The 27,855-nt window shown below is 43.6% G+C and overlaps 1 protein-coding gene and 1 long non-coding RNA gene across 15 annotated transcripts in view; one reads left to right on the top strand and one right to left on the bottom strand.

Annotated features, from left to right (window-relative positions):
• The first annotated feature begins 1,930 nt into the window (after nucleotides 1-1,930).
• On the top strand, nucleotides 1,931-27,855 carry LOC111852661 (uncharacterized). The gene is made up of 4 exons (XR_002840287.2): nucleotides 1,931-1,965; nucleotides 10,357-10,432; nucleotides 11,241-11,323; nucleotides 27,485-27,855. It is a non-coding gene; the product is annotated as an uncharacterized lncRNA (long non-coding RNA).
• Nucleotides 21,816-27,855, bottom strand: part of nrxn3a (neurexin 3a) — a 157,565-nt gene continuing 151,525 nt past the window's right edge. For 4 of the 14 annotated variants that reach the window (XR_011982552.1, XR_011982553.1, XR_011982554.1 and 1 more), the window contains 2 exons: nucleotides 24,795-25,339; nucleotides 24,167-24,306 (listed from right to left, as the gene is read on the bottom strand). Coding sequence is in view for 10 of the 14 variants with exons in the window: in XM_023828811.1 (XP_023684579.1) it covers nucleotides 23,441-24,306 (866 nt within the window). In the remaining 4 variants the exon portion in view is untranslated. Of the gene's footprint in view, nucleotides 24,307-24,794; nucleotides 25,340-27,855 lie in introns of all 14 variants that reach the window. The other 10 variants (XM_023828811.1, XM_023828814.1, XM_023828816.1 and 7 more) reach the window with 4 other exon arrangements.

Below are 27,855 nucleotides of genomic sequence, written 5' to 3'. Positions count from 1 at the left end.
AACAGAGAAAGAAAGCACATGAGACCAGGAGCGGATTATGTATCTGGGACCCTTAGGCTGAGATCAACATGGACACTCAGGTGTTGCCGATCTTACTAACTGTTCCATTTTTCCCAAAATGGGGCCTTGATGTTTGCTGGGGCCTTTGGCTACAGCCTAGGATAGCCAGTGCTAATCTGCCCCTGCAGGTAGCCACCTTTTATAATAATGGTATTAATTTATTTCTGGAGATGGAGATTTTTAATGTGTCATTTTTACACCTTGATGCCTGTTTTTGTACAAATAAGAACTGTTATTTAAGATGACGATCCTCTGTATTGTCCTGTAAAGTTGTAGATGTTTAAGGTGCTCATCTCTGTGCATCGTTGCACTTGCACACTAATGGACATCGATAGCCCCTTTCGGACAACTTGAAGGAGACCTAGTTTATGTTCAGAATTGTAGGGCAGTCTGTGTTTTTAAAAACAGCACAAAATCAAAGTGGATTACAGAGCACATGGTGGAAAGTCAGCCCCTTTCTTCCTGGGAAGCTGCTGGTTCTCGTCGTTCTGGAACATTGTGTGACATGAATCTGAATGTAAGAGGATTTCTACGTAACCGTACACTGTTCTTTTGTGCCGAAAAACATTAATGCCAAATGCTTACAAAATGAACTGTTGTTAGTAAACAATTGGGGAATATATGGAGTTGGGCACAAATGACAGTTAGCAGCTTTAGAGACACCTTAGGAACTGGCCCTGTGCCACAGGATGTTTCCAGGAAGCATCTCGGTCAAGCTGCGAGCTGGTCATGCTGGCCTGTGTCCAAAACTGGGTCAGAATCCTGCTGTGAGGAAGACTTGGTCTGGAGATGGCGATTCAGGTTTGGATGGCGCCGGTGTGAGAATGAAAACCACTGATGAAAGGGCACCAAGCTCTGTCAGCGGTCGGATGCGATACCACACCACCCCTATCCAAACTTGAACCCATATGCGATTTTGCATTTCAAAAGCGTATTTAAAAGTCCCTCTCTGAGATCCAGAAATGCCTGTTTCCTACCATCTTTGTATTGTATTGGGCAAATAGTTGCTTTTTTTTTTTTTTAAATTGAGAAAAAGAAATTAAAAACAAAACTTTAATGCTGACTTGTAGTTTGTACTTCCTGTGTGTTAGCTGGCAGTGAACTGCTGGAGTCATCCAGAGGAATGTTATTTATTTATTTTATGGTGTGCATCTGGAATCAGACGATTAAGTGCGTGACTGAAAAAAGATGAAAAACACACGCAAGCCTGACGGCACTATACAAAAATGTTTTTCTTCCCTTTAAAATGAAAGGAAACATACGTGCCGAGACAGGCCATTGCATGCGGACGTGAGACTCCTGGCGTTTGCCAGAGAGCCGTGAGTGCACGGCAGCGCAGCCCGGAGGCGGCGCGGGGAACAGAGCCCTCGTTGTGGCTGAGTGTGGCTCAGCCAAGCGGAACTGGTGAATGCACGCTGCGAAGGCCTCATTCACAGATTCGTCTCCGTCTTTCGAAAGACCGGAGCACGGCCAGGCGGGATGCTGCCAACGCGGACATGTTCGCCTTGGCTTTGAAAAGGAGGTTCAGACCGGCACAGGCCAGGAGAGTCTTTCACAGCGCGGTAGGCATGTACTGTGCAGAATCACAAGCAGCTCAACCCTGTGCCCTCGCTATGGAGCACCGAGAAGGCTACTGGCCACCCCCTGGCCACTAACAGGGACATTGCTGAGGCAAAACTTTAGGAGAATTGGGGGCAAAATTACTTTGATCCATTTCTTAAAGTTTTCCGGGGGTTGCGTCGAAGGCGTACATTTGGGATGAAATATTAAAGTGCAAGACGAAAAAAAGTCTGCAGTAGTGATCCTGAAGCACCTGACGTAAAGTGCGTGGCAAAGCGCCCGGATGTAGTTGGCCGTTAGAGGCGTGTGGCGGGAAGCCTAAATGGCGCAAGAAGGCAGTGTGTGGTGAGTCTCTAATTTCATTTAAGCGGCCACTTCACACGGCTGCATTACTCATCACCGTGATTTGTGGTGACAGACTTGAGAATAATCTGTACGACGCGCTGCTTTCGCAGGGTTGCCAATTTTGGTCAGCTGGCTGGAGTGAGGTTTTCCATTCGAGACAAGTCTGCTCACGAATTTACATGTATTAGAGAGTTTTATTATCGTGTAAATAGTCTGTAGGGTCTGTAAACTACCCCAATGCTTTTGATGTAGTTAATTTTAGGTTTATAATAGAATAGTATAAATTTGCCGTAATATTTCTTGTGTGAGCGCGAGTGTCACCTGGATCACCGTGATTGCTCGCTTTCTTTGCTGACCTCTAAATAGCAGATCTGTTAATTGACTTCGTTTGGTTTTCTTGCTGTTACATTTGTTGAACCAATGTTACATAAATCAAAATGAAATGTTTGCAGTGGCTCCGATTTTCGGAACACGTAAATCGGGTGGTGCTGTGTTAACCATGCGGAGCCGAGGCGGGGGCGGTGGTGGAGGAGCTGGCGACGGACCCAAGGTTGCAAGGGTGCGCACTCAAATAAATAATCTACACCCTCGTGTAAGTCAATCAGTTTATGACTGCGTCGTGGCTGCACGGAACGTGCCTCCTCACTAATTTCAGGTGCAGCCTTAACAATTTTGTTCTGGTCCCGGTGTTATGCCGAAAAAGGCATCCCTGCCGTAGAATGCATGCCTGTCTCTAAATGACCGATTGGTCGCTGATCTGAAACGAGTTGAGCTACTTTGTCGAGTAAGGCTACCGTAGTGCTAATCAATAGCCCCAAAAAACCCGTAAAACTCTAACCCTACCCCCCAAAACCCCCCTAAAACCCTAACCCCCAAAACACCCCTAAAACCCTAACCCTAACCCCTAAAAAACCCCTGACCCCCAAAAAACCATTAAAAGCTCAACTCGTCGGAACACCGGCATGCATTCTAAGGCAGGGATGCGTTTTTCGGCATAACACCGGCACACGCTGGCAAACAGTTTTCAAATGAGCTCTCATTAAAATGTTGGGTGAGGTGCTTTTAAGCGGCTTAGTTGGCGGTTTGACTAGTGGAAAGAATCCCTGCCGCTGGGTGAAGAACTTCTGGTACAAGGGACTACGAGGTGGGGTGTGGCGCGTCCTCCTCCGGGTTGAGTAGATGGTCTGCTGGTGTGTGTCTGTGTGAAGCAGTGGTAACAATCTGTGTGATCGGACCAAACATCCCCTGGGTCCGTTTACTCACGTGGCTGCTGATAGTGGCCCTTCATGGTTACCGTCACGGAGATGGACACCTGCCCACTGCAGTCCGCCTCGCCTTATAAGCGGCATTAACGGAGGAGTACCGCGGCGAGCGGTCATCGGCCATGTTTATCTTTGCTATCCGTCTGCAGTACAATCCTGTCACTAGCAGACCCCAAGGGTTAACGGCGTGGATATTTTATAGAAAATAATGCAAGGTATTGCTTTTTGCGCATTGAGTGATAAAACTTTAATGTAACACATTCAATCGTTGTAAAACATGGCTATGCAATATACTGTTACTTTATCTGTTGCATGCACAAAAATCTGTTTATTTATTTATTTTTATTTTCAACTGGGATCACGAGCAAATTTCCCGGAAACAGTGCTTGCCTGAGTTGCTTGCTTGGCTGAACTACTTTGCTGTTTATATATATATATATATATATATATATATACACACACACAGCAATATATATAATATATATATAAAGTAGTTATTGCGCATTTAAGTGTCAGTTGGTTCTCAAATAATGCCGGTTAGATTTGACATATTTTAGTTCCCCTCTGATAACCATCGCCGTAAACTGACATGGCGCTGGAGATTTTTACTGGTGTCATCCGTCTGTCAGCCTCTTTCTCTCTCGACGCGTTTGGCTTATTTGATTATTGTCATGGGAGCTGATTCCCAGCCTGCGCTACCCACAGCTGCTCCCCTACAAAGCTGGGATGCATCTGTTATTTTCAGAACTGAGACGAAGCTAAAAAAGACACGACACGTGGAGTCTGTCGGGACACTGTAAGAAATGTGGGTTACATATTACTTAAGCCGAGGGCGAGAGGTGCAGGAAACACTTTATTCATGCACGAAGCTCTTTTCTACCTGCATTTGGTCATCGTCATATTTGCTGGTTCAGTGTCTTAAGGGTTAATGCACTTCAAGCCGTGTATTTGCGGCCGGTTCTCTGCTTCTGCAGCCGTGCGTTTAAAAACTTGTAGTGCACCGTTCGGTGCGCTTTAACCCTTGCTTCTGTATTCTGACCTCAGTGTCTCCCTTTGGCTGCTACCCTTGAAAGCCCCTGCTATTTTGGTTCATATTAAGTTACCCATAGCGCACATGCAAACATTATCCAAATTGCATTTTGTCCTGCTGGGCTAATGCAACAGTTCTTGGAACAAGGAAGAGTATCTGGTCAATTAAAACAATGAAATGGGAGTGTATTTCCTCTGCCTAACTACTATGTCCAACTGCACCTAAGTCTGAGCTACTCTCTCTATTTTGACAATGCAAAATACCACATGTAGGGCAAGGTGGCGTATTTAAGGCAGTGGGATTTGACACCAGAGATTTAGGTGTACAAAAGGTTCTCTTTGCTGAAATGAGCAGAGTTAAATGCAAGCCTTTGGGCTCAATGCTGGCTTTGTTTACACTTTGGAATGGCACTGTGTCTTCCAGGCCCCGAGAGAGAGGGCGTACAAGCTGAAAGCTTCATAAAAGTCCGTGCCTGTGTTGCTGTCCCACGTGCTCTCAAAGATGGGTGGTACTCAGATATGTCGGCCTTTTCAGTAATGTTTTTTGCAACCCACTGCCCTGACGCTCGATTGTGTCCAAAAATGCATTTTGTTCAGTTGCTGGTCTGAACACTACTTACCACAATAATGTCATCACACATCACTTCAAGCTCAATATGCTGTTTGTGGTAATAGTGGTGGTATCTGTGCCAAGCTTCTCCAACACACAGCACAGGCCACAAACCTTTGGGCACAAGTTTCTCTGATGGGAAATTTAGCAGGATAAGGAGGTAACATGGTGGTATATTTATAAGGGGAAGCTGCAGAGTTTCTGGAGGAGAGGAATAGAAGAGCAGCCACGTGTTACTGTGATTGTCCCTTGTGTCCTGACCAGGCTTTTACTGGAAGTTGTCAGGCCCCCAGACTCTTAAAGTGAAAAGCCACAGTGAAAACTGTGAATGTGTTAATCCTTCAGTTTTACAGGCTATGCGCATCGACGCCTTGTAAAAATGTGTTTTGTCTGTGTGTAACGGCTCCTAGCGTGAGGCCGTGTGCCATTACCGGTTTACTCATGTGTGGAGTGTTTATGACTTATTTGCTTTTATAAATATTCTGATGCTCAAATAGATTATGGGAGTGGAGACAATACGGGGCACAGAAGGAAAGGGGTGATTCATTATCCTGAGGGAAGCAAGTTGGTGACTTCATTTCAGAGTATTACAGTAAAGGAGTCACGGGATGCTTTGGACAGATTCTGAGGCATTGTGCTGTCAAATACTTTGACTCGGTCTTAAGAAGGAAAAGGTGCAATGATATCTCAAATGCTTGCATTTACTGATTAGCAATACTTTATAACAAATTATTCCTCCGTGGTGAGGTCATAATTAAATACCTTACGGATTATCAATGGTGTGGCTGGAAAGGCAGAATTGTAAGGTGTTTTTTTTTTTTTTTTTTTTTAGGTGAGGGCCTGAACATGACAAATGTTAAGATTTGCCGCGTTTGTAATGTGCTTAGCAACGGGGTCTGTGCTGTGCCTGAGGAGGAGGCCGTGATCCACGAGTGAACCCACAGCTGAGCGTCAGTGTTCCCTGAGCAGGCTTGGGCCTGGTGGGGCGCGTTGTCAGTAGGTGACGCGGCATTGCAATAATTAGCAGGAGATTCCAATCTCCCTGGTGCTATGCAGCTCTTTACCATAGTGTTTGCCCGGGGAAATGAACAGCCTGCCGTCCTCATTTCCCATTGGAAACGGCAGGACTGCCCCTAGAACACCATTGCTTTCATTTTGGGCTAATAGAAATATAATAAAAATATTTCAGTGCCTGTTTGTTTTGAGCCCAATGCCATAAATGGGTGCAATGTTAAGAATATAGGGACACCCTTGCAAGTTCCCTCTGAGAGAGGATATCTTAAAAGTGGCAGCCTGGTAAATAAATTGCTCTTCACTGCCCGTTAATTTCGGCATGTTTTGGAGAGCTGTGGTACCACACCGCAAAGCCGGAATTTGGGCAGAATCCCTTTTCTAGTCCTACTGCGGGAATTTGGTTTCATTCCAGAAAGGCTTCAGCTGCTGTTGCTAGGAGCTGTTCTCCAAAAGATGGGCTTTTTGTTATTCTCTCAGACAGACCCTAGAGGGCGCCATGTGCTGAACAGGATAATCTGACATGACGAAACCATATTTAGAAATGCTTTTTCTTTAAGAAAATAATTTCTTTGCTCATTGATTGTGCAGAACTGTCACTGATCCCACAGAGGAGAGTCCCAGGGGTGTCAGAGGACATCCTGTCAGATTCAGGGGGCCCAGCACTGCATAGAGGTCACAAAATCTACCATTGGGGGCCCTCTGCTCTGGGAACTCTACTGAGACCTCTCCTGGTGATCGGCACAATGTATCTACCGAGGTGACATTTTGTCAGGGGTCCCAGAATTTCTAGCTACCCCCTTGGAGAGTCCCATACATTAATTTTGAAGTGCAATCAGTAACAGCTTTTTTTTTTTTTCCTTCCAAAATGCTTCTATGTAAAAGTCTTAAAAATGACTTGACTGCAAAATTCAAGTTGTGTCAGTCCTGACACAGTGGCGGTTTTGTTTTAACTGAATTCCCTCCTTGAATTATTTCTCCCGTATTTCAGAAAGCTGGAGGGGCATTTGGGAAAGATCGGTATGACTCGTGTTTATTTTATTTGGACGGGAGGAGACAACATTTTCTTTAAATGGTGCAAGAAACATCACTTAGTGCTGCTGCTTGCGTTTCAGCTACAGGCTTGCTTTCGGTTAAGCTGAAGGATAACGGCACTAGTATTACTAACTTGTGGCGGTTGCAACCTTCATAATAAAAGCAAGAGAAACATGATTGTGTCATGTGTTAATGTGTAAAGGTAGATCCCCTTCTTGTCCCACTGTGTGACAAGTTGACAGCATCCTCAGACCTGCTTGGCTGCCACAGGTTAAAGTTCCCTGTGCGGGAGCTGTTTATGCGGATGGGCTGACACTTAATCCCACCGTTCAGTGTACCATGTCAAAACTGCGGTAATGTGAAGATGAAATAATGTATTGCCAGTCTTTTCATAACTGGAAAAAGTAATTATGTAATTGTTTCAGTGGTTTCTGTACTCTGTGGGGGTTTTAGTAACACTGTGTAAGGTTGTTATTGCCATTATGCATATAATTTCTACTAATTCTCTGAAGATGTGTGAAAGAAATCAATGTAATTGGTTTCCTCACTCGTGTAAGTTGTTTTTAAAATCATATGTTTGATATCAATAAAACTGCAAATTTCTTCGCAGCGGTCAATCTCAAATTAGACGGGTCTCACAGTGGAGAGCACCGGAGGCTTGGAGTGACATCATTTCTTCGCTTCTCGATGCGAAGGAATGAAATATTGATTGTGGATTTTATTCAGAAAGTGTGGATGGATAACAGCAGGGCCAGTCGAAGGCCATGTGGTGCCCTAGGCGAATCCACTCCCGACCGCTACCGCTGATGCCAAAACAAATGCACAATTTGTGTTAATTCTGATCCTCCAATAGGAGAATAGTATGAGCAAAGAATTTTTATATAGTTTAATTTCTATACAGAATATACAAGCTATAACATCTTTTTTGATATTATTCTCTTTTTTTTTTGATGCTGTATACCATTAAAAAGTGTGCGATAATTTTTTTCTATCGAGAGCCCTACAGTGTTAACAATCTTTGCCCTCGCATTTTCAACCCAGCGCGAGGTAAAACAGTGGTGTCGGGGGGTTATGATGTGATGCGCTGTGTGCCGTAAATGACAGACAAAATGCTACCGATATGTAAAAATGCAAAGTCCAAAGCTTCCCTATGTAATGTTATCACCATTGTAATTGTTTTTGTAATTCTGAATGTGTCTGATAACACCTTTACCGGGTGCTCTCAGAACATTACGCCGTAGAGTAATCAGACATTCCACATTATGCGTATTGATTTCAGGGAGGCAGACGAGGGACAACCGGGATGGGGGGATGGGGGGGGTGCTGGATAGGATTGAGTGGCCACAGTATTTGTTGTGGCACTGTACTGGAGTAACATTGCTTTTTAAAATACAGACAAAATGACATATACAGCAGTATAATGTGTGTATGATGGTATTAAAAATTAAATACTACCTATGTCTACTGCTGGCAGGGTCAGGTTGATGTTAAGGACATGGCAGTAATATTTGATATTTTTAAAGTTAAATTGTTGGTGAACCGTACCCCACCCAAAAGCAGTTACAGGTAGGAATTACACAATACAGCCCTGCATTCAAACACAGACATGGAGGACTAAGACATTACAGACTGCCATTTAAATACAGACGGCAAGAGCAGTAAGAGAGTACAAACGCGCATTCAAAAAAAAGAGTAGGAGTGAGACAGTACATAGCTTCATTCAAACACAGACGAAGTAGGTGTGAGACTGTGCACAGCCTGATTCAACCAGACAGGGTGGGAATGAGACAGTACAGACCCCCATTGAAACAAAGACAGAGGGAGGAATGAGACCATACAGATATCAGGGCTAGACATAAGGATTTAGGAGGGCACAGCCACTTTGGCCTTGGCTATTCATATTTTTTCTAGGGCACAAGGCCATTAAGCCTGGGCACAAGGCCAAAATCTGGAAATTTCATAGGACACCTCGGGCCTTGTGGAGGAATTTTATTTCCATAAAGGATGCATTTTTTTATTTTCAAAAAAGCAGAAACTTTCCAAAAAGGCATTGGGTCAATACTGAGTCACTAATTACCAATTACTGTAATTACCAAGTTTAGACAACCTACGCAATACGACCTTCGATTTGAGACAGAATACATATATATATATATATTTATAGATATATATATATATATAGCTTTATTTCAAAAAACAAAATCCAACAATAAAGGAGCCGTCAATATTTTTGTATTTGTTTGCTCAGAACACCCGTATTCTTTTAGTGTACAGTACATGACAATTGACTTGACGTTCGTTTATTGCACACTGCACGCTACCAGTCCTATATCCTCCCAGCAGAGCTTGGTACTTCTCTGAGTCAAATCTGCTCTGCCTCGGCAAATGTTTTTTTACAACACCATCTGACACTTACCTGAACAAAGTAGATAATTTGCAACATTTTGCGGCAATAGCCGCGAGTTCAGCTTGCTTTCTTTTACGTTCTCGATCTTTGCGAGGCATGGTGACAGCATAAGCAGCAGACGACAACTACACGATGATTACCGAAGAGGACACCTATCTGTTATTCGGAAACCGTCGGATGGCTTTTCCAATCAAAAAACGTAACCCCCGATGATGCACCATTGTCATTGCTGTGGCTCCATAGTAGGCTGGACGATACATACCGTACCAGCCAATCATGCGACGAACACATGATCGTATTAGTCCAGAATTCATTGCGGTTCATTAAGTAGTTGGGAATTACGAGATGTGCGGGTCGACCTCGTTTCTCGTATCGAAGGTTGGGTTCGGGTTCAGTACAGATGCATCGATTGTTGACGAGGTAAAGTGGACCGTGTCGTGCGCAAGTCTTTTGTGTAATGAATGTTACTTTCGGTAAAAAGGGGGCATACGGCCAGACAAACATTAAAGGCAGGCCAATCTTGGCCGTAAGGTACTTCAATTTTGAGGAGGCGTGCGGCCAATTTTGAAAGGCACGACGGCCATTGGCCGCGGTGCCGCGGCTTATGTCTAGCCCTGAGATATAAAGGTGACTTAACCTCTTTCTGGTGGTATTCTGGCCCGACCTGCTAAAACACACTATGACAGTTTTTTACTTGGAGAGCTCTGATCCTAGCGGAACCCTTCACTGATGGTACCACTGTCACCCACCAGGGTATAAAGTACCAAAACAGGGCTCCAGACGGCTACTAAACTGGTCGCCAGTGCGACTAGTTTTTTCATTCCTGTCACCAGTGGCAACTGCCTTTCACAGTCCAAGAAAAAGTAAAAACTAAAAAGGCAAGAAAAGTGGCAGCTTTTAACTATGTGCACTGTTTACCCGCCTCTGCCTTTCCTGCTATATTATCACGTGATTAAAGCACGGCTCCATCCAGAACAGTGTTGACAGATTCGGCGGGTTTTGTCAAACTCCTCACGCTGTCTTGCCAACTGTTGCAGAGAATATGGAGCCTCAGGAAGGGGATGGAGCGGGAAAAAAATCGATGGTTGGGGAAAAAAATGGACTCTTGCAAAGGTGGGATGGACTTTTGGGAGATCAAACGGTACTTTTCCATTACTGTTAATAACTGCACTCTGCCTGTATAAATACAAAAGATGGAATTTATTTATGGACTAATAAGTACAAACCTAAACGATACAGACACATCTTGTAAGATGTGCTTTAAGCATTAAGCGAGGGGGCACATTGCACACCATGTATCTATAGTATTATATATTTTATGCGTATTTATTAATAATTTTAACATATTTCAGTATTGACCCTCATGTCCCCAACATGCATCATCAAGCGAGAGGGAGGTATACCCGAAAGTGGTTTCGGGTTTAAACCCTAACTATGACACCGCAATAAAGTTAGCTTTATGTTCAGTTTTACGGTTGTAGTATATTTAAAAACAAAGACTAGCAACACCTCTTGGTTTTTCAGATTTCTTTCCGGGCAAATTTTTATTAATATTTAAATCAAGGTTGCCAGCTTCGGTCAGCTGGCTGGCGTGAGATTATCAGTTCGACAGAAGTGTGCACACGCATTTACATGTAACAGTTTTATTACCTTCTAGATAGTTTTTAGGGTTTGCAGACTACCTCAAAGCTTTTGATGTAGCTTATTTTAGGTTTATAATGGAATAATATAGATTTGCTGTAAGATTTCTTCTGTGAGCGTGAGAGTCTGAAAGTGTCACGCCAGATGCATGAGAGCTGGCAGCCCTGTTCAGTCCTTCTGTGTGCACTTCACGTTCAATAGTTGAGCTATCTTGCTTACATATTGCATATTACATATTGCATATTTCCATGTAATTTATTCTTCTGTTATTATGTATAAGAACGCAGAAGGCAACAATTGGCAGATCCGATAGCTCAGAGAGGAGAAAGGAAAGGCAGTGTGACCGGAGACAAAATATGCCATGTAAGTATTTTTTAATTTATTTCACATTTGGCATGTAATGGAGATTCTGGTTCCTAAAAACTATGTGGCTAATATTTCGGGTTTAGGAGCCAGTGGCTCCTGAAGTTTTTTTTTGGCTGGAGCCCTGCAACAAGGGGACTAGCAGAAAGAACACCTAAGAGGCCCCTTCATCCCGTTATGCTATTCAAAAGCCGTTATCTCTCTAGTCCTGTAAATCACCTCCGAAGCCTGTCTCCAGCACAGCTTAGTCATTGCTGCGAAATGGCAGCACTTCATCAGTGCTCGGCCCTTAATCAGCCAGCTTCGGCTCTCCTGCAGTGTCCGCCTCTGCTGTATCAGCACGTTCCTATGCTGATGAACAAAGACAAGTTTTAAAACTCTCTCTACTCTCTCGTTCTATTCCACGGTACTAGTGAGCACGGCGGGTTGTGCAGGACCACTCAGGACGGGCAGTGCCACTCCGGGTCCCGGCCTCTGACTGCTTTCTGTTCCTTTTCAGAATGACTTGGGCTTGACTGGGCAGGTGCTGAAGCGCAGACACACCCTGTCACAGTTATGGGTTCACGTTCACATTTCATCAAGCCTCATAAGCAGCCTGGACATGGGCCAGCTCGGCACAATACAGCACTAAATTCATATTTACTTTCATTTAGCAGAAGCTTTTGTCCACAGCAAAGTACAAGTAAGGTAAATAGCACATAACAAACATGTGCGATGTTAAGGAGTCGACTAGGCATAAGCTAAACTAAGCTTCCAATGAATGGCCAGTTACAAGTGCATTACTTAACACTATTATTGTAACGACAGAACAAACTGACAAGTGCCTGTCACATGATATCTTCTTATTCGGAGGCTGCAACATTACACCAACAAAAACAGACCAATGTGAAACAAAGGAATTTCAGTCTGCATAACGTCTAAGTGCTACATATGACTCATTTCTTTATTCAGGCCAAGCTAAATTGATCTTTTTTTAATCAGTTAGCCATCTTAGTAAAAACAAATGCATTTTATATACCATCAGACTGCTATAAATATTTATTTTTCATGTAGCATGGTAAACAACAAACAGTCCATAGATGGGTCACCTATGCTGTCGAATAAACAGTGTATGGCATTGCTTATGAGGAAGGATTGATTCCAAAAAAAGGTTTTACTTTGATTGTGTGGAAATGGAACAATCTACTGTACCTTGTACAGTATAGAATAGCCAATCCACATTTTTTCAGTTCCGTTCCGAATCCGATGCACAACTGCCAATACCGAAACAGATTCTGATAAAAGAGCTCTTTTTCCTTTCATATTTTAATATAATAAATATATAAGTATTTAGATATATTAATATTTTTAAACTAGTAAAAACAAATGAAAAAATGTATGAAATCTTTAATTAGGCAACTAGAAACAAACATAATGTACTGTTGCACCTTGTTTTTACATCTCGTTTTAAGCGTTTTTGAGGCATTTGCAGTTCAATTTCAATGCCTTCCAAGAGAGTATATGCAAGTGGCAAATGCTTAAAATGCCCCAATTATTCTCCCACTGGCAACAGCGACACTTACACTTTGTTACAATAGCAGCCGCTCCTGTATCACAAGCTGAAGCGAGAGCACAAAACAGCCCACAAAACAGCCCAAGCTAGCGACTCCCAAATCATCCATTGCTTTTTTTCACATTACTCGCATTGTCCTGCACAATTGCGTGCGCTTCTAGTGGGATTTCTCACTAAACGCTACTTCCGTCTTTCAAAACTTTATTTTTACAAAGATTGCAAATCACTGTGCCACTATGTGTTGTTAAAAGCATAAAATACTTGCAGATTGTCACCCCCCTAACTGCTGTGGCAAAAACTTTGAGTGGCAGCGTTAGTGTTAAATGCCACAAAAGAGCTCTTGTGCGATTGATTGTACAAATCGATTTAACAAGAAATAGGAACTGAATAAGTAAGTATCGGACGTGGATCGAACACATATGGCCGATACCCGATCCGTGAAATAGGTGTGGATCAGTGCTGATACAAATCTGAATATCGGATCAGTGCACCTCTAATAATTTGCAAACCCGCTAGTTTCTCTTGAGAGATACCTAATTCTCACCATGAAGCCTAGAAAAAGAAGACGACCTGCAGGCCCTCCGAGGGGCAGGGTGAAAGATGGACCTAAACGGATGGATCACACAGAAATACCAGGAATGAACATACACAATGTGAAGAGGTTGTGGATCTCACCAAGGAAAAGTGAGATGTGGAGGGAAAGGCCATCAGCAGACAAGAGTGACCAGAAGCCAGGTAGAACACCTCATTGTCGAAGGACCCATCACTACTGAGGAAAGGCAGTCAGATGAGGAGGAAGGCCCTTCAGTGGTGAGTCATCTGCCATGCAATCACTTTGGAGATGCTCACGCTTATTCTGAAAAACCAGAGCCAAGAATATCAGAGAAGCAACTACCAGCTAGGAGGGATACGATTAGATGGCCAATGAGGCAATAGTATGGGAAAAATTGGATGCAGACCTTAGTGAGATTCTGGAGAAATCATTGCGGGAGGGCAGAGAGTCTAGGCTTAACCTATTCAGACATATAATCTATCAAGAGAGCAAAGCTTGGATTGGCGTAATTACCACCAAGCAAACCTCTGCGCTAATACAGAAAGGGAGGTGTGAGAGAGAGGGAGGGAGAACAGCTGGTGCAACAGCGATGACAACTTAGAAAAAGAAATGCAGGAAGGTAACACCGAGAGAGAAGGAATGTCTGAAAGCATTGTGGGAGGATGTTAAGCGGAGGCTAGCCAGCCTGCAGAGAGCTGAGCGCATCCGAAAGCGCAGGAAGAGGAAGGAAAAGGAACAAACTAACTTCTAGAAGAATCCCTTCAGGCAAACTAGGCAGCTGATAGAGGAAGCAAAGAGTGGGAAGTTGGAAGAAGACACCAGGTGGCAGCATGGTGACCCAGCAAGGAGTGTGCCATTAGGTTTGCCCGTGTACATGCCTCACCCAATCCCAGCTATATCCTAATTCAACCCCAAGCTCAGCAAAGTCAGAGAGGCAGTGTGAAAGGCCAGGGGCCTCATGTATAACGATGTGCGTAGAATTCACACTAAAACATGGCGTACGGACAAAACTAGGAATGTGCGTAAGCAAGAAAAAAATCCAGATGCACAAAACTGTGCGTAAACACAGATCTACGCACATTCCCTTTATAAATCCCAATTAGCGTGAAATTTTACACACGTGAACGACCCCACAGCCACCCCCCTGACCCACCTGTAATTATGTATCTTTGCATATGTAAATCTGTATAAATACCCGCTTTGTTCTATGTTTTTCTTAAATAACAATGGATAAACCACGTGGGAAAAAGAAGTATTTCAGTGAGTGCAAAGTGGAGGTCACATTAACAGAAATCGAGAAAAGTGCCCCACAGTTTTGAAGCTGCTGTGGACTGTCATGTAAGTTGCATGGAAAAAGCAATGTATTCTGTCGAAGTGGTGAAGAGCAGTGGCGGTTTTCATCCCCAAGGAAAAGGACTCAAGGGAAATCGGTCAGTTCAGGAGTATTGCCTAGCTCAACATTGAAGGAAAGATCATCATCTCCATTTTGGCACGGTGAATGGCTACATCGACATCAACTACCAGAAGGCGGGGGTTCCAGACTTCCCAGGCTGGGTGGAGCACTTCCAACAGGTTAGACAGGAAAAGAAAGACCCACATGTCGTGTGGCTTGACCTGGAAAATGCTTATGGCTCCATGCCACACCAGCTTATTGATTATGCTGCAGAGTTCTTCCAGATGCCTGACAGCATCAGAGGACTGATCTCAAATTACTTCCAGGACCTGCAGATGGGCTTTGCCCTCCAGGACTTCACAACCGGATGGCAGTGTTTGGAGGTAGGAATCACCATGGAATGCTCAATCTCCCCCATTCTGTTTGTGGCTGCCTTTGAGGTAATACTCCTTGGAGCAAGACATATGGTAGGAGGAGTATGATTGCCATCAGGATAGAAACTGCCCCCCTGAGAAGCTACATGGATGATATTACTAGCCTGCTGCTGATAGTGTCATATACATCTAGGCTGAAGAAAAGGATGGACGAGCTGATGATCTTCATTCTTGATCAAGTCCCGAAGTCTCTCGATTAGGACAGGGGTCAGAGATGATAGCACCATCCTTGTTGTGGGTGGTGAGAAAATCCCACTGCTGGCTGAAGAGCCCATCAGAAGCCTAGGGAGAAAGTACACGGCTGAGCTCTCAGACAAGCTTATGGGACAATGCCTCATGGAACAGCTCTTCGGCGGTCTGGAAAGGATCAACCAAAGCCAGCTTCCAAGAAAATTCAAGGTGTGGTGCTACCAAACTACACTATACTGCAGGATAATGTGACTGTTAAAACACTGCGAGATTCCCTTATCCAGAGAGAGAAAGATCAGAAAGTGGTTGCGCTTGCCACGGTCCCTCTCTGATACCGGCTTCTTCGGAAAGAACATCCTACAGCTGCAGCTTCAATTCACCAGTGCAGGGTACAAGCAGCAGACGACCCGGCTAGTGTTGGAGCTGAGGGAGTCCACTGACCAGGCAGTTGGGGGTGCAAATATCCAGATCTGCACTGGCCGTAAGTAGAAAGCCCAGACAGAAGTTGACTTGGCAGTTAGCAGGTAGCAGGCTGCAGCACAGAGATCTGAGTCCAGACAGGTAGAACAGGTCTTGGATGGGGTGAAGCTCTGCGGGGCTGGTCTAGGGCCAACAGGAAAGAGAGGAAGGACTTGGTGGTGTCTGAGAAATATTACTTCCTTTTCCTATTAATCACCGTGTTTTGTTTACAAGGAAGCAACATCAAATTTTGAGCCCATTTTTATATTTTCAACAAATAAGTTATTTTGGTCTTAGTTTTGATTACTTTGGTGTGTTTTTATTGATTTTCTATTTAGTTCATATTTTTATTTACATTTGCATATGTCTGGTGTGACAATCATATTTCACCATTGAAATACATGGGGGGGCGGCATGGTGGTGCAGTGGTTAGCACTGTTGCCTCACACCTCTGGGACCTGGGTTCGAGTCTCCGCTTGGGTCACATGTGTGTGGAGTTTGCATGTTCTCCCCATGTCGTCGTGGGGTTTCCTCCAGGTACTCCAGTTCCCCCCCACAGTTTAAAGACATGCAGAGGCTAATTGGAGTTGCTAAATTGCCCTTAGGTGTGCATGTGTGAGTGAATGGTGTGTGAGTGTGCCCTGCGATGGGCTGGCCCCCCATCCAGGGTCGTTCCCTGCCTCGTGCCCATTGCTTCCAGGATGGGCTCCAGACCCCCCACGACTCAGTAGGATAAGCAGATTGGACAATGGCTGGATGGAAATACATGGAATCAACTTTCCTGTTATCGACAGTCTGCCCTTTTCTTACCCAGAGGCTGGGGAGGAGCCAATAAAGTGCTACTTGAAGTCCTTTACTTTTCTTTACTTACGTCGTTCATTATCTTGTTTGCTATTCAGTAAGATTGGTCGCTTTTTGGAAAACCACCTACAGTCGGTAAGTTGGTGGTGTTGCCATTAGCTGTACCGACAGACACAAAGCAATGCCGGTAAATCACTTGCCTTTGCTCAATATCATCTCTACGGAATACAAACTATTTTCATACAGAGGAATACAAATGTTTTTTCATGACCAGTTCTTGTTTGCTTTTCACCTCTTCACTCATTTTTAGAATGATTTTTGTAACATACAGTATATTAGATAATGTTAAAAAGGAAACATCATTAAAATTGCAAAGCTTTCTAAATTTTGTTTTCTGTGACTGACCACAGTCCCAGATATTTTGTGTGTGTGACTTGTGTGACGGATTCTCCAGTTTCCCTCCACTGTCCAGAAACATACAACTTAAATGAACTGGAGTGCTGAAATTGACCGTATGGCTGAGTGTGCACCCTGCAATAGTTTGTTGGTTCCTGCCTAATACCAGTTGCAATGTACAGATAAAATTAACATAATATACTATAAATTAATATATTATAAACGATTACTCGATCAAACGTCAGATTAACTAGTAGATTACTCGATTATCGATAGTGACAGCCCTAAACGTGATTGTAACCAAAATTTATGTGATGTGACATTTTGGCCGTATCGCCAACCCCTATCTACAAAGCAGTTCCAGTAATGACCATGCCAGTTAATAAGAACATTCTTTATCGACAGTGATGTGCTGCCATCAATTGGGAGACAACAGGAGGGCAATGCGTTTACTGATTAATGAACTGCAGATCCCTCAACTGAAAGACAGGTTGCAGGTGATGAGCTACAAATACTCTGCCAAACGCTAAACTCCGATCCAATTTTCCACAGCCAGTTGACGTAGAGAGAACATTGTCAGCAAGCATATGCTGACTTTTTTTTTTATAGGTTACCCATCACTACTATGAATTCAAAGGCTCGGAAATGCATGCAAACCTTTTGAATGCAAGCACCTTTATGTATACCTAGGCGCTCCATCTATATTCCAGCCAAAACAAACCCAGATAAAGACTCATCACCGTACCTCAAACCCACTACTTAATTAAGCAGCCTCATGCACATTTTTACCAGCTGGTTGGTGAAGGTGAAGGATCACATGTCTGTGGGCCACCTCCCATGCACACTGCAGTGTGGCTCTGTGGCCCATCTCCTTCCCCTAGTACACCTTTGACTTACTTGAAGACAAGTAAATAAAACTCTTTCTACGCACATGATGTATGTAAACACCACACATGGCATCAGTCGAAAATGTTAATGCTTTTAGTCTTATTCAAGCAGATTATTTAAGCATCTTATCCTGGCTTTCAGAAAATGAAGGGGAAAATACATTATGGTTGCCCATTACATATACACTTCAGGAGGTAGTGAGCCCATTGGTTCCACAGTAACAACCCTTTGGCATTATGAGTCTCAGTCCATATCAGGCCTGCCCTTCGCAGCAGTGACTGCCCCCTAGTGGGCCTCTTGCCCACCATTATGGTGCTGTACTTTGATTGACGTTCTTCTTTAAGATCTTAAACGTGTGGTTTTAAACTCTGCAATCGAGAGTAACTCGCGTAACAAAAACTTGAGGTATACAATTAACTGATCTGTGGCTGGAATAATCAGTCTGCTAATGTTGCTGATCTCGTATTTCTCACAGTGTCACACGTAAAAATTGGCCAGATCACAAAGCTGAGAGAAACAATGCACAATCCAGAAAACTAGGGACGTTTCCATGCATAACAGTATAGGTGTGTTTTAAATCAAATAGTTAAACAGAAGCATGCAGATGGATAGTATCTACTTTTCAACAGATGCATTTAAATGTGAATTACTGAGACATCTCACCTCTCCCGGAAATTCCAGAAGTCTTCGTCAAATTTACAGCAGTCCCCTGATGCCCTCAATTAGTGTGCCGTCCCAGAAATCTGTTGTTCTGCTATTCAGCTGCATTAAAATTAGCTGGCAAGGAAGTTACCACCACAACCTTGCCCCACCTAGTCAGCAAATTTTACCATCAACCCCTCTTCACTCCTCTCTCCCTGTTTGAGTGAGGGTCTGTACTGGGTCAGTGTTACTCCATTTCAGTGCTGTAGGATGTATAGATATAGGTGATGCTGGATTTATATGTTCGGTATTCCTCTGTTGTTGCCACATTGGTAATGGAATTACTTTCAACAGGATTTTGTAGTCAAAACTAATTTTAGTAAAGACGTTGTACGGTGGCCCCTAGAACGTCAGTGTTTGAAACCTAAAGTGAGCCGTATGTCTTTAGAGGTTTAGTATGTTAGAGTTTCCTCTCAAATCATCTGAAATGCGGAGTAAATAACAGGCATGGAGCGTGACCATGTGGACAGCTCCCCACCAAGAGGGCCCAACAAATACACAAAGAAAGTAAATGCAGCTGTGATGAATGTTCCTGAGTAGCTAAACTCATCTGTCGCTTGTGGAGGGATTATTGACTTTTCTGCCATCGGTAGAATTTTAATGAGCTCATCTGAGCCTCTTTTGGCTGCTCCTTGTCACTTTGGGTCAATAACCCAGCCACCCCTGTAATAAGCTATTGTGCTCTGCGTTTACCAGATCCATTGCTTGCCTTCATCCCCACAGATGGCTTCTGCTCTCATGTCGTGAAATCAGAATTAATCCCATCTTTGCTTTGTGACAAAGTATAACCTAATCTCAGTTAAACTGGATTGGGCAATATTATTTAGTGCACAGGCTTTTTACATTGGAGGGGGCTATCTCATCTTATGCATATAAGTCTGCGTATAAGGCTCATCTATTTAGGGCTTTTTAGACCAGCTGGAGACTGTTTGTAGGAGTATCACTCACAGTCATCAAATAGTGTCTGTCACTAAACTTTTTGCAGTATCGGTATATAAAGAGGTTCTGTTAGCATTTGATTGGTTGGGAAATTAATGCACGTATTTTCTTGCAAGCCGTGCGGCCTGCTCTTCAGAAGCTTTGGTGACTCATGGGGCCTTGTGTGTCTGGTAGTGTATAGCGATCCGAGGACCTGAGAGATTAGTGGGAACGGCACAGCCTGTTTCCCCTCCATGCCTGGCTCTGGTATGCTCTGCGTGCTGACGGCTCGGCAGCTGGAAAGACCCCTTTCCATCACAGCATAGGGAGGATATGAAGCCACCCACGGAGTGAAAGATGCAGAGTTATGGTGACCACTACAATTTGTAGAGGATTGTCTTACCTGCTTTTTTGAATGCGCACAAAAGTGACAAATCATAAAGTGGGATATGAGACACGACATAAAATGTAATTGTTGGTCTTAAAAAGTGTTGCATATCAGGGCTGCTGTTAGATTTTTACCAGAATAAGACACGTCGACTGCAACATTTCAAGGGATCCTGTCATTCCAGTTAATATATGTATGAATGTGGTCTGGTTGCCCCCACTTTATTTTCATGCTGCTGTACACCGGAGTAACATGTGAAATATATCCTGCTTCAGGTAACATCTGATGGATACCTTTATCGCGATCAGATATTGCTTGCATGACAATGTTTCAAAATGTCCTATTTCTGTTTAGAGTCTGTGTTTTTGTTTTTTTTCCCATGTGCAATTATGTGTATATTTATATCTGGCATGCAAAATGAAAATGAATGACGAATTACGTTAAAGTGAAAATCAAGAGTGACCATAGATAGATGAGTTTGAATGGAAACCTAGGCGTCCAGTGACAGTGAGATGGGTAGGGCACCATGTGCATGGCAAAGTCTGTAGAAGCCAGTGCCACTGATGGGTATTAATGTGAGCGGTAGTCATTCGCTGTGGTAAACTTTCCTCGACCAAAGGACCATGTGTATATTTATTCAGAAGAGGTGTGTCTATAGCAAAGAGTAGTTGTCAAGCCTCCATTAAGCTTGGAGCCTCATTGTCCCCCAATGCATCATGCACAGCTGGCTTCATTTTCTTTTCTGCACAGCACATGCTTGTATAGACCGTACCCTTAATATTCAATTTTGAGTATTGAGTGTGTTTAGCACAGCACATATAGGGGGAATAGTTCTTCTAATAACCCAGTATCTGCTCTCTTTGATTTTAATATGACATGTAAGTAAATATTGACTCACGTATAGCCCAGTTCAGATTTTTTGAGCAGTTTGGTCAACAGCTTTAGCAGCATTATTTATCCTAGTTATAGATAAATCTGTTTGGTAGTCCAGCAGGGTAGCCAGCCTTAAGGTTAATGAACGGGTATGAACATCGATGACCGCTGGCAGTATGGAAACATCAATGATGACCTATCCTGTGTTGTCATTTTAAACAGATTAATGCATATTGGTCAATATCATACAGCCAGTCTCCTATTGCAGATGGTCAGTTACGTTTTTATCCCTTTATTGCCTTTTTTAAAATTATCATAAAAAAGAAAATAGTCCCTTTCTACAGTCTATCTGCAAACACATTAAATGTATTTCTTTCTCCGTTGTAATCTTTTAGTAAATATTTACATTTTGAAAGCTCCAAGTGCATAATTGTCCTCATTCGTAGTCACATTCTGGCCTTTATTGTAAACAGCGAGGAGACGGCATTAAGACCTTTTTTTTTTTGCATGCGAGTCATTTGATTTCCTCGGGTATTGTTTATTAAAATAGATGACAAAAGCAGGCCAAGATAAAATTATTGTGAAACAGGAGGAAACTAACTGGCTCCAGTGCACTGTACTGTACTTTGGGACTGTGGGGGCGTGTCGATTGTGTGGCTGGAGCTGAGATGGGCTTTTTGTGTTAAACATGTTTTTTCTGGGAATATTGTTGTAAATTAATTATCAGAGAATGTACACCCATAGCAGCCAGTCTGTGGAGGTTGGTCTGCAACATGGTAAACACAAAAGGCAGCCACATCACGCACCTCAATTCATTTTTGTGTAATGAGGCCAAAAACCAATGGTTACTGGTGGAGTGTTGTGGCAGTCTTTGTATCATCTTCTGCGTGTGTGTGTGCATGTGCGTGTGTGCGCGCACGCACAGAGACTAGGGGATTTTGTACACTGATGTTAAAACTTTTTATTTTTGAATAGATGCTGGGCTCAGAAGAAGTAAAATAATCAAAAATAAATATACATGGATTTGAATTCAGTTTAAAAACAAAAGAGAGCATTTGCAGTGTGCACGCATCATTTGGTAGGGAAACAGATGGGAAAAAACGCTATAGGGAGAAGACTGACGGCCGAGCGGTAGACGGAATGACGGAGAAAGGCCGATAGGAGCGGCATGCCCAGAGTGCACCGTGGCATCCGTAATACTCGCTCTTTAAAGTAGTGTGGTTTTTTTATTTTTTGAAAAGAAAAATAAATACATCGTTAAAAGTAACAAGGAAGCTTTGATACAATTAAGGGCATTTTGTATTCGTCGGACAGCTTTCAGTAGTCAAATATTCATGCGACTTAGAAACATCAGCGAGAAAGAAAGAATAATTTTCTATCCCTAACAATAATGATTTATTTTCTTCTTTCATTATAAAATATGTGTCTTTATTATCTGTAATATTATTTTTTCTTCTTGGCTTCAAAGTCTCTTTGTATCAGATAAGTCGTAGATAGATATTGTCTTTTCTTCATGAAATACACCGATAAACGGAACGATCAGTCGTCTGTACAATAAAATTACTAAAAAAATTACAACTCATATGTTATGTACAATATCTACCTACAAAGTACAACAGCTAGTATGTAATAAAATATGTAAACAAATTTGTTGTTTGACACAGTCGACTGTGACACCAGATAAAATTCACACTTTTCACATGAGATTGATTCGCCGAAACATCCCGTCTGCCAGTCGTCACGGTCCTCCGGTAGGCACGGACGTCCTTCCCGTCGCAGTGAGACAGAGGGTGGGAGGGGGGGGACAGAGGCATGAATGGCCCCGCCCGAAAAAAGGAATCTACCTTTTGTTTTCTCCGTCGTGTCTATTTGGCCCGGTGGTTTCGTGTAGCGACGCGGATGGCATGTGGCACGCTTGAGCGATCGGGCACTGTACCGGTCGTACGTTGTGTCCAGTTACGTACTGTCTGAGCCTAGACGATCTGTCTATATATCTCTATATATCCTTTGCTCTCTTTAAGTATGTCTGTGTGTGTGTATATATAGATAGATAGATATATTTTTGCTCGTGGCAAAAATGATGAGACACCACACTTTATAGTAATGTAGAAACTATACAAATTAGTCATCTTTTGTTATGGCAAAAGTCATTTTTTCTTCTTCTTCTACAATGATTGTTTAAGTTTTTTTTTGTTTTCCTGACCCACACTTTGAAATTACCGGCGCTACATGTCTCATACATGCTCGAAACAGCCAAAGTTAATTTTTTTTTTTTTTGCATCGTTTGTTTCTTTGTACAGGGTTACAACAAATGAGGTTTACACCAAGGATGACGTACCTCTAATAATCACTTGAATCATGGAACCATAAAGTAATCTAAGCCAATTGGCGGGTTGCGTCTCGGGCCCAATAGAAGATATTGACGATGCCTAAGGTAGCTATCGGCTTTCTCAGTACGCTGGCGGTAGTTTACGTAAGTGGGTAAGGAAGGGTGCTTTATGTTACAGGCCGAGTTTGCAGACTCCTTTAGCTCCTTCGCGTAAGTCGCTTGGCGTGTTTGTTTTTTTTTTCTCAGACGTAATATTCTTTGTCTTTGTTTTTTTGTTTCTTGCTACTGAGTTTTCCACTTTGCTGCTTTTCCTTGAGAGCAGCACCATTGCTCTGTGCTGAGTTGGTGATGTAGTTCCTGCTTTCATCCACTTGGTACGATCCCTCGTCCCTGTTCCTGTACTTATACATGGCATACAGGAGAATGAGGATGCACAGAGCAGCTGCGGCAACTATTCCGACGACCATTCCCGTGGTGCTGCTAGATTGGCGGACCACCTCGGAAGCCCCCGGAACGCGCTTGGTGCCCGGCTCCGTGGGGTTTGCTGTGGGTACATCACGGAACACGGGGGAGGTTATTAGGCGCTTCTTCGGCTTTGTGCTGTCTAGCTGGCGGGAAGTGGGCAGGGGAGGTGCCGGTAACACTAGGTCTGGCTGGGCTTTTAGCTCTGGGTTATTCATTTTGCCCGCAGGGGCTTTGGGGGCCGTGGTAACGGTAGTCCTACCGGACCCAGCGGCTTTGTTAGGTCTAAAGTCCTTGGATTCCCGCTTAGGCGCATGAGCTTTGTAGCCCCCTTCGAAGGCCGACGTGGACAAGGTCTTATCTGTTACCAAGGAGAAGGCGGTGTAAAAATCTTCATCGTCACCATCATCATCATCATCGGTAGGGGGCAGGTTAGAGTCGAGCGCTCGCCCTGAGCCATACCCAGATATCACCGAGCCATCGCGGTAATCGTCGGCGCCTTGGTCCGGCACGCGAGGTAAGCCCGCCTCGGTGGACGCTTTGGAGCTCTCGGTAACGGTGAGGGGGAGGGGGATGGAAGGTGCACGGCTAGCTAGGGGACCGGCGTCTAAGGGCTCGATTATGGGGATTACTAACAACTCTCCTCCTGGGAACGAAAGAGATGAGAAGGTGTCGTTAGGGTGTGAGGTGAGGAGAAACCAGTCTTCACACATTGTATACATACGGCAACTCAAATGCCAGATAAGCAGACAAACAGATAGGGAAATAAATAAATGGCATCCAAGGGCTAGCTGCCGTCTTTTCTTACTGCCCTCTGAGACATGTGAAGGAGGGTTTGCCCCATGGGCATACATCAGTAATTTGAATCATCGCAGAGGGCAGTAAATGGCGATAAGTAAAAATACACTCAATAAAAGAAAAGAACGATAAACACAGCAGGCACTCACATTATAGAAAATGGGCATTCACAAAGTAAAGAAGGCAAGAGTATAAAAAAATAATAAGGCTTTGTAAGAAGGTTCAAAATTAAAGCAAAACAAGCAAAAAAAAACCTGAAAAAGCGAACCTGGAGAAGGCTAACAAAAAAGGTAGCAGAGGCAAGGGAGCATACCAGGTAGTTTTCGGTCAACTTACATCAACATATTGCCCGCATGATTTTGGCATGAAGAAAGAAAATTTACAAAAGAAAGTTGTGTGAGAATGCTCGTGAACAAGTGCAGTTCAGTTTAGACAGAGCGCCGCGAAACCGAGTCGTCGTTGTCATCGTCATTGGATACGTGGTACGGGGAGGCGACGACACATACATCCGTACCACGTGACGTGAAAAATAGTGTGACCCATATTCTGTCATCTTGTGCCTTCTTTCTCTGATAAATATCTTTTACAAAAAACTGTACATCATCTAGAACATTTTGCTTGTTTGATAGATATCTACATAGTTTTTTGTTGTTTTTTTTTTATCGATTGCGATAATAGTAAAGTTTTTGCTTAGTGGACTGACTCGCTCGTGTTTGTCTCGAATGAATGCATGGCTGTACATTTTCCCAACAGCTGTGAGGAGAGTCGGACCTATGAACAGACTACATAGGAGATGAGGATGAGGGGGCTGAATGTGTAAGTCAGTTGCCATGTCCATGTAAAGGCGGTACGAGGCGCTCGGGCGGCATTAGAGCTTTTGGCTGTAAGGAAGGGATGGGGATATACAGACAATGAGCATATACATGCCCATCGAGGAGAGAAAACACAAATCTAACACTGACGGCTCACCAACCCTAAACTGCAACTTCTCAGGCCGTCGTCGCTCAATCAGCACTGTCTATCTCTCAGAATAAAATCTAAAAAGTCTAAAGCTTAACCCATGTCTGGAACCACTTCCTGTGCTGGTCATTTGTGGGCTCTTTTTGAAGTTTTATCTCGTCAGTCACTCGCCTCCACCCCCCACCTCCACTCCCACCCCACCAATTCTTTTTAGTCTCTTTATATTCCTTATGTTGAAAGTAGCTGATAATGAGCCCACGTGACCATGCCCAAAGTAGTTCCAGAGAACAGAAACTCATTAGAATGACAATGATGATAATAAATAGTAAATATGTCATTTAGACATCAATTTAGAAGGTGCCAAATGAAGAAAGAGTAAAGCGCTATAAAGGTTCACACACTGTCATAGACGAACGACCGGATGCACAGACTGAAACAGGCGCAGTCGAGAGGGACGGTCTGGCTGATCATCACCTCGGTCGTGCGTCTGTCTGTCTGGTTAGTAGCTTTGAAACACATGTAGGGCGTGCAGCCTGGACGTGAGTCAGGGAAACTGGCTGGAAGCGGATCGTTTAGTGGCGCGACGCGTTGACGCTTCGAGTAAGTTGCGTTTAGGGAAAGCAGAAGGTACAGCATGCAGGGGTCACAGAGGTCAGAGCGGTGGCCTGACCAGAGGCCGCGGGTGACGTTAGCTCAGGCTAATTCTTTTTGTTTCCCAGGCTGTCGTCTCTGTTCCTGTGGCCTTTGCTCGAGTGCCATGGGGAGAAGCCAGAGGAATCTTAGGAGAGTGCCACAGAATTGCATGCTGTGCTAGTCCTTCCTTAGTCTGTTCTCAGGTTGGGCTTATGCTACACTGGGTAAAATTTAAAATTCAGTAAAAGGTACAGCCTCTGATTTAGCATTTTCTTCTGTTCTCTCTTGGTTTCTCTACTCTTCAAATGAGGTATCACCCAGATGGAAGCCTGTGAGGTCTCTGGTTGTTATGTGACCCCCTGCTCTGCACTTGTAGCTCTTGTTCCAGAAGACTATTTTTAATTGATAACAGGGTGAGGATACCACATACACTCTGATGCTAGCACTAGCCATCCCCTGGAATTCCATCGTGGCTGGTGAAGGGAGGGGGGCAGGAGATCCAACAAGTAACAAACAGACTAAGACTCTGTGATGGACAGACATTTCTGTGGTGCCAGGCTCAGCACATGCACCAGAGGGGTTAATTGGCGTCTGCTGGATTGTGCAATGAGAAACGAATGGTGAGGAAAGCAGAACATTGTGTGGCATGAAAATTCTTTTTATGCCATCTGTATTAAAGGTTTTGAGGTGGGGGGGCAAGGTTCAAAATCATTTTTTAACACATAATTTTCTTATGTTGGAATAGAAGTGGTCAGAAAGGGCTTGATGGCAATAAAAGATTTTTTTGCCTTTGCTTATCAAATTGGAAACATTCACACACAGAGACTATTAAAAAAAGGCAGAGGCGCAGAATATTTTCAGCCACCAGAAATTCATGCGGTGCAAAATGAGGCGAAACGTGAAGAGTGTTAAAAGGAGGACTAAAATATAGCAAAGGGAAACGAGTGAGACAGGCATGCGTGTTTTGAGCAAACAGACTTAGAAACAATATCATGCAGCCTTCACCGTCAAATGGTGTGGGGTTAGAATGTGGCGGTGTGAATTTCTGTGTAAATGCGACCACTCGGATGATCGATCGATCCCATATGTCTGTGTATATATATATAATATATATAAATATATATATACATACAAAAACTTGGGGGCTACCAAAGGGTACGGTCTTTTTCTTTTTTTTTTTTTTGAGAGTACTTGGGCTGAGCCTGGGGCTGCTGGTGAGACTGGACTGACTTTCTGAGCCATTTGCATTTGCAAGGTCACAGGACATACAAGCGAGACCCAGGCAAGATGAGGCCCCTTTATGGTTTTTGGCTGGGTTCTCTTGTTCATCTCCCTACCCCCCGTCCCGGTAGTTTGTGTTAGCTGTACCCAAGTCCTCTCAAAAGCAGTTACGGGGTGACGATACACTAAACTTTGATTTTCTTCTTCCACAGGTGATGTTTTTTATATTTTGCCTGTAAACACTGGACTGACAGCGAGAGGAAAGTTTCTCTCGAAAGAGAAAAAAGGTAATGAATGAAAGGGAAGACACCATACACAGAAATTCGATGACATCTGTGCTCTATTAAGATGTTTGTTTACAAGCTGAAGCTAAACATTGGGGAAGGAGAATGGAGTTTGAGAAATGCCGTTACCCTGTGTATCATTGTGCCGGAAGCGCTTTGTAAAAAGGGGAAGGGAAAATACGATATCTGTCGTGTCAAAATGTATCGCGTCATAGTCCGAGCAGCGCGATACATTTTGTAGCATCCGTGCGGAGAACACAGCATGCGGCGACGCCGATTTAGCTCTTGTGGCTAAAAGG

This window comes from Paramormyrops kingsleyae, chromosome 14, assembly GCF_048594095.1.
Source record: "Paramormyrops kingsleyae isolate MSU_618 chromosome 14, PKINGS_0.4, whole genome shotgun sequence".
Lineage (NCBI taxonomy): Eukaryota > Metazoa > Chordata > Actinopteri > Osteoglossiformes > Mormyridae > Paramormyrops > Paramormyrops kingsleyae.
Note: the sequence above shows the minus strand (reverse complement) of the source record. Positions and strands in the feature narration are given on the sequence as shown.